The sequence below is a fragment of the Rattus norvegicus genome, chromosome 2 (genome assembly GCF_021556685.1).
Source record: "Rattus norvegicus strain SHRSP/BbbUtx chromosome 2, alternate assembly SHRSP_T2T, whole genome shotgun sequence".
Lineage (NCBI taxonomy): Eukaryota > Metazoa > Chordata > Mammalia > Rodentia > Muridae > Rattus > Rattus norvegicus.
The window spans coordinates 237786947-237800501 of NC_141535.1; the positions used below are offsets into that span (position 1 = coordinate 237786947).

Genomic DNA, 13555 nt, shown 5'->3' on the forward strand with positions numbered 1-13555 from the left:
ATTCCCAGGAGAATAAGCAGTTTTATTAGCTGGAGATTTTATATATATATATAAAATCTCCAGCTATAGGCAATGCATCCTTCTCCTGAGAATTCTGGCAGTTGCCCTGAGCTGGTGTTGACTGTGGTTGTAATAATAGCAGACAGTTGTGGAAAGGATGTCACTGATGAATAGAGTTGGCGGGATAGACTGGTGGCATGTGGCTGTAATTGCAGTAGTAAGCAGGTTAAGGGAGGCAGATCATGAGTTCAAGACTAGCAGACTAGCCTAGGCTACATGGGCAGGTCTTTTCTCATAGGACGTGTGTGTCTAGGTGCATTTGACTGACTATGAACACGGGAGGGCCAGAAGCCAATGTTGGGGTGTGGTCATCCTCTACTTGTTCATCTTATTATGAGATGGGTTCTCCCACTGAACCTGGAGCTCGCTGGCTCAGTCAATCCAGCTGCCATTATCCTAGACAATGTTTGCCTCAACCCCACAGCGCTGTTGTTGCAGGCATGGCACCCCACATTTGGCTTTGGGGGGGTCCTTATGCTGGCACAGCAAGCACTTGACACACTGAGTCACCTCCCAGGACCCAGAGGTAATCCTTGAACCCGTAGGTCAAGCATATCTGGGTAATTGGATGTTGGACAGGGGGGCTATTCTTTGACCTTAGTCTAGCAGGAGGTATTATTAGGCAAGAGTAAGTCGTTGCACAGTAATCTGAGTATTGAGGAGCATAGAGGGTCCTTATTTGTAATGGTAAAAGAATAAAAACAATTCAAGTGTAACCGGGCTGTTGGACTCAGTCACCTTGACATTTATGATGCAAAAGGAGTTGGTCTTATCTTACGTCCCACTATCACTAGGTGATCAATACCAGGTCAGAGGTTAGAGACCTCTCTGGGGGCAGGTGGCTCTCTCTTCCAATCACACCACTGGAGTGTGCTCTCACGCAGCCACACCCACCTGCCATTTGCTCTGTTGCTTTCTTCTTTTCAGACAGTCAGATGTGGAAGACAGTCCCTTTCCTGACCTTCTCCGTCCTAGAACCAAGTGCCCAGAGCGCCGTGTGGGCCTGGATTTCACCACGACAGCCGATGCTTTTACACTGTCCTCATGGTGCCTCCAGAGTTCCCTTTCTCTCTCTCACACTCTTTGATTCCTCGCTTCCTTAGGTTTTAGGGTGAGGGTGGGCAAGGTTTTAGTCTATAACCTGGACGGGCCTGGAAGTCACATAGATCCTAGGCAGGCCTTGAACTCATCATGGTGATCCTCCTGCTTCAGTCACCCTCTCAGTGTTGGGATTATAGGTGCGAATCACACTTTGCACTTGTTTTTGTTTTCTCTCCTAAGTCCTGGGCTGCTTTTGCATGCCCAGGCCATCACTGGGGTCTGCCAATCTGAGAATCAAATGCTTATCTACTCTAACTAAGGCTGATGACAGCGGCCTGACAGTGTTATCTTCTTATTTTTCTCTGTTCCGGGAGTCCTGGGACAGAGATGAGAACAATGCAGGGGTTTGCTTTCTCGGTAATGGGTTCTGCTCCAGGCTGTCATCACTGACCTTGGAAAGAGAATTGGTTCAGCCAGTTTTCGTTTTACACAGTAGCCTGGTTATTCGAAATAGGGTTGTTGTGGAGATCAAATCACTTTGAAAAACACCCGAAACAGAGCTCGGCACATCTCATGTACTCAATCAGCCCAGAGAGTCATTTCAACCGTGGGATTTTGCTTCAAGCTTGCAGGCGGATCAAACGAGTGTCTCCGCACACAGGGACGGCTCCCGAGTGAATGCTCAGGCAGACTTGTGCAGTATCATTGGAAGCTCACGCAGTCTTGTGCTGAGCATCACAATATTTAACAGGCAAAAGCCGCAGCAGTGAACCTAGTATCTCATAGAGACACCCAGCAAACGGCACGGCATAAGAACAGTCATTTCAGACATGTCTATACTGTCGGGGAAAGCATTCGTGGGATGGAGCTGTGCACCACACATATGGCTTGGTCTTTCTTGTCACCCGTTTGGGAAGCAGTCACTGTAAAAAGGCAGACCCTGGAATACTGCAGGGCTGGCCACCCTGAGGCAGCAGGCCTTCCTATCCGGGCCTTCATTCAGTTTGTTACCTAACATCTAGGTCACAGGCTTCGTCTCCCTTGGGTGAGCCAGGTTTGGGACCCTTTGCTGTCTGCCCACACTTCTGAAAATAGTTGATGAAAAGGAAAACCCAGAGGAACTCATCGGCACTCATCAACCCTCCATCATTCATGGCATAATGCTCACAGACCCGCATTGCCCAGCATCATGAGAGGGCCCTTAACCCCATTCCCATTAGACGTGTCACTGTGGGAGAGGTCGGATAGCTTGAAGACTTCAGCGATCAGTTCACACCTTACCCAGTGATGCTGTAGCGCTTGGGGGGCCAAATTGTGAGATATTGTTTTGTTCTGTTTTGTCTTAACCACAGGTAGTTAGCGCATCAAGGACTAATATTTCCTGAAACTTCCTGTCTCCCTTTGTGCTGGTCCCCTCTGTGTCACTGGCTAGTCAGGGATAAGAGATGGACGCCATCTTGACCAAGTGAACTAGCTAGCCCAGTTCGGGTCTCTGCACACCCTTTTGGATGCTTTGCTGGGTTGCTTTTGATTGGTTCATGTGTTTGTTGGCACGGCACAGGGATTGGTCTTTTTTTTAATAGAGTGAGCCAACAATTGGACATTGGTGTGGGTTATGATGATGTGCTTCTCAAAGCCTTGGTCAGGTCGATTCGCTTGTCCTAGACCAGTACTGAGTGAGTTTATCACAAGTTTCTGGGGTTAGGTAGGTGTAATATATATATATATATATATATATATATGATATGTATATATATCATATATATATATCATATACATATATGATGTGTGTAAAACTATATATATTCCAAACATGCTTTTTTGAGGAAGGTTTGGACTCTGTTTCCATACTTTCTATGGTTCCCATGAATGGCTGACTGTCACCCACCTTGGCATTGTGTGCTTCATACAGCTGCTCCAGGGTCCTTCCCAGGGAGCTCCTGCTGCTGTTAATCAGGTGGTGGCTCTTGCTCCAGGTTCTCATTGTGGAGTCCAGGTACAGGTAATCCAGCCCCATCCCTGTACCTCCTCTGCTGGTCCTTCTGGGTAACTTATAAAAGGCAAACCTAACAGAGCAAAGAGTTATGACCTGCCAGCATTTACTTTTCTGACGACACTTCCGTTCAACACGTCTGAGACAGTGGCGCTTCATGGGAGGCCTGTACGGAACGGGAATGCTCAAGGCCTCTGCCTCTTCCCTACCTCTTACCTTTGCCTTTCTCCAGGGGGAACGAGCTTGGCGTGGGTCGTATGTTCCTTAACATTGGCTGGCCTAGGGGCTGGAGCTCCCTGGAAGGGGAGCCCATGTGTCCTGAGAGTGTTTCTCTCTGTTGTCTGCCATCACCCCACTGGTCACGGGGAAGAGAAGGTCAGGGGCTAGGTCTTCACTGGGGAGCTGCTGGATTTGCTCTCACCATATGCTTAGCCTGGTTTCTTTGTGACTACTCAGTGGGCATGAGATCCGGGTGTGGGCTTAGACAGAGGTGGGGGCTTTTGTGAGGCTTGGTCTTCAGCAACACCCCTCAGCTATTTCCCAGAATGCTCTGGATTAAGGATTTGCTCCTTAAGTGTTTGAAGCAGGTCTTTTCTATCTGTATCTATTGTTTTCTGCCTCTCAGCTCCTTTGAATATCTCCTAGTGAGGACAAGTGGTTGGACCTATGTAGAGATCACCCAGTCCAGGCTTTCTTGTGTGCTCTAGCCCCACTGTGGTCAAACTAATCTTTACTGAGCTGGCCTGTGTCCCGTAGAACATCTGATCCTTCACTTTTAGATGCCGATAATATCCCAATGTTGTGACCCTCAAAGCTGTCTCTAGACCTTGTCAAAAGTTTCCCAAGAGCAAATTCTCCCTAATTAAAAACTACTGGTCTATCCAAAGATATTATAAAAGCATGAAGATGTGTAATTCACCCCAAGAGCCCCGGTAAGCCAAACAGAATGCACACATCATTACAGTGCAATGGTCTGCCCGAGAACATCCCCCTCCTTGCTTAGTTCTCTACAGACTTACAGTTCTGTTCAAGTGTTCTGCCGTCTTACTCCCAAGGCCAGGTCCTCACATGTGGCAGGAACTATGCTAACTCTGTCACAGCTCAGCGTCTTCTCTGATAAGCAGCTCTGCTTGTCTTTTTAACATGTACTGCTAAGTAATAGACCCATGCAGTTGTGACAAAAGGGGGGGCTACCAATCACAATTGGACGCCCCTCCCAAGCAGAGCGTCTGAAGACTATCACTGTGTCACAGTCACTCGGTGATGGTGGTTCCATCATTCACTTTTCCTGGGTGCTCACCTACATACTCATAGACCTCTAGGTTCAGTTGGACACCCAGACAAAAGGATGCCCAGAAGCTTCCAGCTCCGCATGTTTGAAACCAAATTTACAGTCTTTTGCACCAAACCAATTCATCCTATGCCGTTTTGGAACATATGCCCTCAAGAGCCTCCCACCCCAGCTGCCCATCCACCCTCCATCTTTCCAGACTGTTCTTTTCCCCCATTTTCACTGACACCTCTTAACTCGGGTCTTCCATTGTGATACGATGGACGTTCTTTAACTCTGTGGCCCCGGGCTGGGTCTCTCCCATCTGTCTTTTGCATTATTGGCATGCACATGGGATTGTATCACCACCTTGTTCTAAGTCCTCCAGCAGTTCCCTTTCAAACATCAGGTTCAAATCCCAAAGCATGGCCCACAAAGACCTTCATGACCTATGCCTCCCGCTGTGGTTTCATCCGCAGACACCTTGGCATAGGACTCCTCTCCAAATGCCAAACGTGACACGCTGCCCCTTGATTCTGCGCTAATCCTTTGATCCTCTGTTGGCTGGAGCTCCCATGGCATCTCCTCACTATCTTTAAGACAACTTCATAATCATTCTTAAAACTTAGCCCAAAGTTACTTCTTCAAGGACTCCTCCTGGGCTGTGTGTTCCCTAATGTCCTATGTCTATCCCACAGATCTGAGCTCCTCAACAGAAAGAACTATGTGCTGCTCATAGCTCTGTCTTTAAACCTCAGGGCAGGGCCTGGTCAGAGCTCGTGAATGGTGAAAGACTGAATTGATCTTTAGCTTGGACTTCACACTACGAGGTGGACCACCATGGCAGACCTAAACACCAGAGCTGAAGAGCGGAAATGTGGCCCAAGTTCCAAGGAGGATCAGACCACAGTGACTTAGTGTAGCTCATCTCTTTGACACTGTGCTAGAGACCAGTCACCTCCTGCCCACCGCCTGAGCTGCCTCGTGAACGAAGGTTAACCAAATAATGCTGGGCACCATCAGGTCCTTCTTCTTGTCCCCATAGGGAGAAAGGCATAGCTCAGCTTTAGAAAAAGCCAGCCTTGTATCTCAGGAAAGATACGTGCGATGAAAGGAAATTGCCAAGGGACAGTCATCAGTCCCTTTCTGCCTCCCAGCTGTGTCCTCCCAAGAGCTCTGACTCAGGCTCCAGAGAGCCACGTGGCCCTTCCTCAGGGGTATCTCACATGCTCGGCAGCCTGCTCTGCCTGGGAATTGAACCTGTTCATGCACTTTAAGTCTCTTTCCTTTTAGTCTGTCTGTCTATGTATGTATGTATGTATGTATGTATGTATGTATGTATGTATGTATGTATCATCTATCTATCTACCTATCTATGTATCTATCTATGTATCTATGTATCTATCTATGTATCATCTATCTATCTATGTATCTATGTATCTATCTATGTATCTATGTATCTATCTATCTATGTATCTATCTATGTATCTATGTATCTATCTATGTATCTACCTATGTATGTATGTTGTATGTATGTATCTATGAATCTATGAATCTATGTATCTATGTATGTATGTATGTATGTATGTATGTATGTATCTATCTATCTATCTATCTATCTATCTATCTATCTATCTATCTACCTATCTAACAGAGGATCTCATATAAGCCAGGCTAGCCCAGAACTCATGTTGTTGAGGATGTCCTTGAACTCCAGGCCCTCCTGCTGAGATGACATGTGTGTGCCATCCCGCCCAGTTTATGTGGCACTGCGGACTAAGCCTAGAATTTCATGCGTGCTAGGCAAGCACCCTGCCGACCCAGCCATGTCGCCAGCCCTGGCCTCTTTCTTTTTAACGGGAGGATGCCGGGTGGAGGTCCTCCTGGGGGCCACCACAGACATACCCCGACTCTCTGTCTGCACACAACGATCGCCCCATTTCTTTGACCTACCAGTCCACGGCTTTACCATCTTCGTTTATGCACGAGATTACTGGTGTCCCCAGGACTCCGGACAGGGCAACGAAGAGCAAAGGAAGAGCTGCTTTTAGAGGCTGGGCTGTCATTTTCTGTCTGTGGCTTTCATTCCATGCCTCAGACTGTGGAGTCAGAGCGTCAAATCTCTCTCAGGCCGCACCGGCTCCGCTGCGGGTTCTATCCACTCCTGCCGTTCACTGCTTGGGCACAAACAGAAGAGGCTGAGTCTCATGTCATCTGATGCTTCTGTCACAGCATTCCAGTGTGACTCTGGGTGCCTTTGTGCTCAATTGTTGACTGGTTTGCAAAGTCATGGAAAAATCTGGAGGGAAAAGGGTATTTATCTAGCTACCTAAGTAGTCAACTCTTTGGAGAGAATTAACAGTGTGTGGCACTGAGTAAAGGAATTCTTGGCATACTGATGTTGAGTGAGGCGTATTCCGTGATTCTTTTCACTTCTAATCGACTATCTGAACGCGTAAATGCATGTAATTCATACATTAGCTAGAAATGACAGAACCTTTGCCCTCTTAGTAATTAGGATTTGTCACGTATAATAAGCCCAGGCTTTAAGGGAATAACTTCTAAACACTACTCTGAAGGTTGCTTCCAACTAAGAGCAAATGCAGTTGCATTTCAGCAAAAATGTCGACATATCTTCCACACCCCCCTGGTTCTGACCTCTCAGCAAGGCATTTGGCTTTGAAAGGCCGTTTTGTCTCACTGTCCAGTACGCAATCAGGTCAATATTGATCGCCTACTCTTTGGGGCTACATAAAAGCCGTTACCAACCTTTCTTCACTTCACACCATTCTCTCTCATTCTTGAAACCGAATCTGAAGTTAAAGGCTGAGGGAAAATGGCCCATTACCATGACGACTATGGAAAGGTGAGATACCCGCTCTTGAGAGGAGGGAAATGATAGATGGATATACACACATCTGCAAGTATTCCCTTACATATTCTTGAATCCACACTCAGTTGGCATGCTAAGTAGCTGCCAATTCCTGCCTGGGAATCATGGTGCCTCGGCTCTGTCCCTCCATGGCTATGGATTCAGATCGGAGTCCTCTTGGAGACCCAGACCAAACCAGAGTCCTGACAATCAGGTCACTTCTATGGACTAGTCTAGCTGATATTCTGCAAGATTCTCGTCTGTAGGAAAGGAAGGGCTTGCGGATCTTTTTCTCCTAATACAGAGGAGTGCTATGGACCCACTGACAAAATTCACATTACCTGTGTTACCCACAAAAGGGCAGAATTCTGGGCTTCATCTCAAACAGTCAATCAGGGTCCCTCCAGCTGGGGTCAGAAGTCTATAGTGTGTGTGTGTGTGTGTGTGTGTGTGTGTGTGTGTGTGTGTGTGTGTGTGTGTGTAGTAATGTGTATATGTGTGTGAGTGAGGTCTGAAGTCCATATTGTGTATTTTCCTCATTCACTGTCTTAGTTGTTTGAGGTAAGGATTTTCACTGGCCTGGAGTTCACTGTCATGGCTGGGCTGGCTAGCCAGTACGCCCTAGGAATCCTCTTACAGGCCTTGTCACCACAGGCCTTTTAAAGGTGGGCTTTGGGAACTGAACTCAGATCCTTATGCTTGGGTGGTAAGTACTTTATGAACCGAACCGTTTCTCCAGACTCCTAGAACTTATACTTTAACTAAGTTTATGGACAGTGCAGGTTCCTCCTAAAATTTAAACCCACTTCCCTGAGTTAAGACTGATGTGCAAATCCAGCAGATCAATGGCTTTCTGTGGGAGAGGTGTCAGAATCAACTAAATCCAGAAACATTTTCCTTACCATCTCTGCATTTTGCTTTGTAGGTTATAATAGTGTTCCAAAAAACAATTTCAATAGCTGCCAACAATGAGATATTCATGGCATGAAGTTTAATTTATTTTGAAATGAGAAAAAGGTATCGTTTGCTCCTTTTACCTTAACACACACGGCAGGGCACAGCAAGTATGGGGACTTGTTGGCTCACTTGGAGAGCATAAGCAGCTCGCCCTCACTTCCGGAACCTAACAGCAGCTTTGGGATCGGGTTGGAGAATGATTTCTGCTCTCTCCTCCTTGCTGCACACTTCTCACAATGCCGGGCCGGCGACATTTTAGTAAACGACCCTTAGGTGTTAGCCAGGGCTATTCTTACCTTCCCGTGAGTGGGGCGAAAGGACATCTGTGGTTAGGTTTCATTTGCTAAATCCAATTTCATTTCAAGGTCCAGAAAGACACTTTGAGTAAACTTTCTTTTTTTAGTGCAGCTGCCTCTATCATACAGGCTGTCTGTCTGCCTGCCTGCCTGTCTGTCTGCCTGTCTTTCTGTCTGTCTGTCTGTCTGCCTGTCAACATCGCCCTTTATGCAACCTCGTCACCGTCAGACCCTGTAATCACCTTTTGAGTTTCCAGGGATTCCAGTGTGGCCTCAATTCCTAGATGCCAATATGTCCTTTCTGTTTCCTTTCCTTTTTACTAAATCCAATGAAGCAACATTCTAGAGAGAAACCAGAAGACTGAGGAAACTGCAAACAGGACAGAATGCTTTTCATGATGTCCCTCGCTTCTGAAGCCACTCTGTATATACCATGTTTCTTCCCAGCCTAAGGATTTCTACTGTAAAAACAGTAGAAATTGCTTTCTTCTTGCCGTGACCAAGTAAATAGGGATGAGCTTGTTGCTTGGAAACGGACTGACCTTGTATTTTGTTCACCCAGAGCTTCTGGAAGATCTGAGTCCTGCTTGTTTGGAAGGCGCCTCTTCCTCTTTCTGCCTTTCTCACACCCTTGTGTGTTCTCATTGTTCACATGTTCCAGCTCCTGGGTGTCTGCCTTGGCACTGGGCTCCTCTAACATACATCGTACTTTATTTTTAATTGTGTGTAACTGCGAGTGCGAGTGTGCGGGGGTGCAGAGGCTTGGATCACCTTGTAGCTGGAGGTGACAGGCAGTTATAGCCAACTAGACATGGACGCTGGAAACAAACTTGGCCCTTTTGCCAAAGCTCCAATAGCCCCTATTTGTAGAGCCATTCTCCAGCCCAGCTCTTGATTCTTTATTTGGCTTTTTGCATTCTCTAGAGAATTAATCTGTTACTTAGTCTACCTCTCAAAAATAACCAATTTGTTTTTTTTTAAATTGTGCTCAATGGATTCTTATCTGATTATTAATCCACTGCTAGAATCTTTTTTATGTGTCTACATGAAGTATGCATGCACATGTGTAGGCGTATGTGTGTGTATGTGTGTGTGTGTGTGTGTGCATGTGTCTGTGTGTGCGTGTGTGTGTGCGTGTGTGTGTGTGTATGTCTGTGTGTGTGTGTGCAAGTGGAGGAGGGGATTGAACTCCAGTCGTTGTGCTTGTGTGGCTTCTGAACCATCTCCATCTTATCCCCCCCTTCATTAATTTTTCGAGCATTTGCTTGTCATTTGCTTCATACCCAATCATCTATTTCTCTTAACATGTTAAATGTATTATTTCGCCCATTGCATCTGGTTCTACTAGCTCCTGGATTTACAGGTTAGACTTGGCTGGTTGTTTCTGCTACTTGTCGTCAATACTGGTGTGTACTTTCTGCTTTTGGCTGTAGTTTTCGTTCCTTGCAAATTTAGCTGTGAAGTTGCTTAAAAGACAAAGATAAGGATGGGGGTTTTTCAGCTTCTGCAGCTGCTGACTTGATGTGCAGTCATCTGCGAGGGCTCCTGTAAGTCAAGCTGCTGGCTTTAATTATGTGTTTGAGGTCTGACTTGTTCCCATACGACTTATCTGTTTAACCACGGCTTTCTTTCTGAGCAGATTTTACAAGTCTGCTGATAGACCAAGAGGAGTCTAGAACGTGACAGACTGAAGGAAAAGTTGATGTGTGCCCGATGTGTGAGCAAAGACAGGGGCTTTGAATTGTTGAAAAGGAAATAAAAAAGGAGGCAAGACAAGCAAATGTAAAACAAAGACATGCTCGCAAGGGGTGCGGTTAAGGAGAGTGTCACCGGGGGAAGAGGGAAGTCACTTGCATCCGGCTGGTCCCATTCATACTCCAAGCTGCTTTGGAACACCAGTTCCTTCTTGAAGCAATCCTTAGTCTGGCCTTGGTGTCCCTACCACATGTCCCCAGAGCTCACTCTACTGAACCAGTAGAGTGATCAATCCAGTCGAGTGATTAATGTTTAGCATAATGTAGTTAACACAATGTGTCACTGCTGACTTGTTTCTTTTTTTGAGTCTTCTCCTAGAAAGTGGTGGGGAACTCTTATGGGCTAAATCTGGCCCACGGGCTGTTGTCACAAATAAAGTTTTATTTGTACACAGTTGCACCCACTGGGGTGTGTATTTAGTTTCTCTTATGCAATAATGGCAGAGCCGAGTTGTTGGAACACAGCCAGAAAAGCCCAGAGTATCGACTGTTTGATTGTCACAGGAGAAGAATGTTTCAAGGGAACATTTCTCCAAAGGCAGGGCACTGTCTGCCCTGTCTGCCCTTCCCTCTCTGAGCATGTCTCACTGCTTTGTCAACTCCATGGCACTAAGCCAGTGTAGCTCTACGAAGGCATGGAGTAGGTGAGGGGGGCCTGGAAAGGTGGCTCAGTGGTTAAGAGCACTTGTTGCTCTTAGAGAGGACCTGGGTTCAGTTTCCAGGTCCCATATAGGGGCTCACAATGCTCCATAACTGCAGTTGTAAAGGATCTGATGCTCTCTTCTGGCCTCTGTATCAGGCATGCATGTGTTAAATGAACATACATACATACATACATACATACATACATACATACACACACACACACACACACACATGCATGCAGGCAAAACATTCATATGCACAAAATGCCAACAACACATGCCATCCGGACGTAGAACTCACACTATTAAGATTGGTGGTGTGGGAGGAGACACAGCTTGGGGTTAAGTTTCTGCCTGAGACAGTCCAGTCTTGGTCCCCAGGCTGTCCCTCGAGTGACTTTGGACAGCTTCTTTCACATTGATGAGTCTGTTCATTTAAGCTACTGATTTTTTGGGGAGGGGGGCAGATCATAGAGTTGTCATGAGGAGTAGGAAAGATGACATCAGTCCCAGTGGGTGGAAAATTAGATGACAGAACACAATGTAACTGTGAATGTCTGGTAGTGGCCAATCCCTCCTGTCAGGGTCAGTGTGCTCTTCCCCTCACTCATTACAAGAGCCAAAGGGGAACTGTAGGGTAGACTGAGGGGACTGTAGGGTAGACGGAGGAGACTGTAGGGTTGACTGAGGGGACTGTAGGGTAGACGGAGGGGAACTGTAGGGTAGACGGAGGGGACTGTAGGGTAGACGGAGGGGACTGTAGGGTAGACGGAGGGGACTGTAGGGTAGACGGAGGGGACTGTAGGGTAGACGGAGGGGACTGTAGGGTAGACGGAGGGGACTGTAGGGTAGACGGAGGGGAATGTAGGGTAGACGGAGGGGACTGTAGGGTAGACTGAGGGGACTGTAGGGTTGACTGAGGGGACTGTATGGTAGACGGAGGGGACTGTAGGGTTGACTGAGGGGACTGTAGGGTAGACGGAGGGGACTGTAGGGTAGACGGAGGGGACTGTAGGGTAGACGGAGGGGACTGTAGGGTAGAAGGAGGGGACTGTAGGGTAGACGGAGGGGACTGTGACAAAGGGTTAAATGCTTGGCAGCACATGGGTCTCTCTTTGATTCTCTATCCCCTAACAGTGTGTCCTGAGAAGGTAGCCTGACTGGTCCTGGTGTCTTCCTTATTCACTCTTGTGGAGATCTAGAGGAAATGGTGCATGTGAATTTCCTGACACGTATCAGGCCCTCAATGCATGGTTATTGTTCTTGGGTTTGTTTTCAAGCCTAGCCCCCACGAAGCAGACCCTTCCAGTGTCTACAGCACAGTAGCATTTCTGTCCAGTCCGTTTCAGATGCCTGTGTCAGTTCTCTATGTGAGCTTTCCCATCCTTATTCTAGGAGTCTCTGTGTACCTTCCTCCCAGTTTTCTATCCTGGGGCTTTGGTGAAGAGGCTGGCAGGGAAATTAGCTTCTCCCTTGGCTTTTTTTTCATGATGAGTAAAAGATAAAAATAGCCCAGCACCTACAGTTGGAGTCTCAGGGAGCTAACAGGTCACCCTTTCTTTTCACCATGGAGATGCGACGAGAATTTATTCTTCTCTTGAAATACCACTTGAAACATCCTTTAGGGTTTACTTTCAACAGAGTGCACGTCTCTGCCCTGAGTGTTAAACCTCTCTTCAGGATCACACAACAGCATAGTGTCGTTGTATATTTTGTAGATCTCATGCAACAAAGCAAACATAATACAATCTCTCTCTCTCTCTCTCTCTCTCTCTCTCTCTATCTATCTATCTCACACACACACACACACACACACTGTCACACACTCACATATTCACACAGACATGCTACACATACATTTACACATACACACATTCACACACACATTCTCTCACACACTCACACACACTGTCACATACACATACATTCGCACAATCACATGCTACACACAGAGACTCATACACATACACTTAGACACACATTCACACACATACTACACACTCATACTCACACACACACACACACACACAGACACCACATCACTGGCTGCCTCTAACATCATCTCTTCTTATTTTAACATTATCAATCTTCTTATCATTACTATGTATTAGGTCTACGAAGGTGACTCTAGCATTGGTCATATGAGTGCTTGCTTGCCTTTCTCCTATTATGTCATCATTCCTTCCCCTCTGAGAAGATTTTTATATTCACAATTGCCCAAGAAAACATTCAAGGAAGGAGAAACCTGGGTAGAGAATTTGAAAACTCTCCTTGACAGATTTTAAGGAAACAAATAAATGGAGAGGGAAGAAAGGAGAGGGACAGAGGCGGAAGAGGAGGAGCGACAGATAGAGACCGATTTCCTTATCCACAATTCTTACTTACCACACTATAACTGAATTATGCTATTTAGATGCAAAGTAGATAAGCTTTTTAAAAATCGCTCTTGTCAAAGGTAGACATGGTTCTTAAATTAGTTCTAAGACCTGAGAGAAAACTCTAGTTGCTTTAAGTTGATAAAAATCTCTTCTTGTTTTGCCTAAGATTATCCCAGTAGCTTTCCTGACATTAAATCTATTCCTATAGGATGCAAACAGGCTACACCAACCTTTGCTTTTAAACACTGAACAGAGCTGAAGTTAACAACAGTGGCAGTAACCTCAAAGTG

The 13555-nt window shown here is 46.3% G+C and overlaps 2 protein-coding genes across 4 annotated transcripts in view; one reads left to right on the forward strand and one right to left on the reverse strand.

Annotated features, from left to right (window-relative positions):
- Positions 1-13555, reverse strand: part of Dnase2b (deoxyribonuclease 2 beta) — a 35447-nt gene that overhangs the window by 8799 nt on the left and 13093 nt on the right. Inside the window, 2 exon segments of one of the 2 annotated variants that reach the window (NM_021664.3) lie at positions 2990-3167; positions 6318-6538. In NM_021664.3, the coding sequence (NP_067696.2) occupies positions 2990-3167; positions 6318-6430 (291 nt within the window). In that variant the 5' untranslated portion in view covers positions 6431-6538. 2 annotated transcript variants of the gene reach the window in all.
- Positions 7147-13555, forward strand: part of Uox (urate oxidase) — a 35309-nt gene continuing 28900 nt past the window's right edge. For both annotated transcript variants that reach the window (NM_001433782.1, NM_053768.3), the window contains 1 exon segment: positions 7147-7230. Coding sequence is in view for 1 of the 2 variants with exons in the window: in NM_053768.3 (NP_446220.2) it covers positions 7201-7230 (30 nt within the window). In the remaining variant the exon portion in view is untranslated.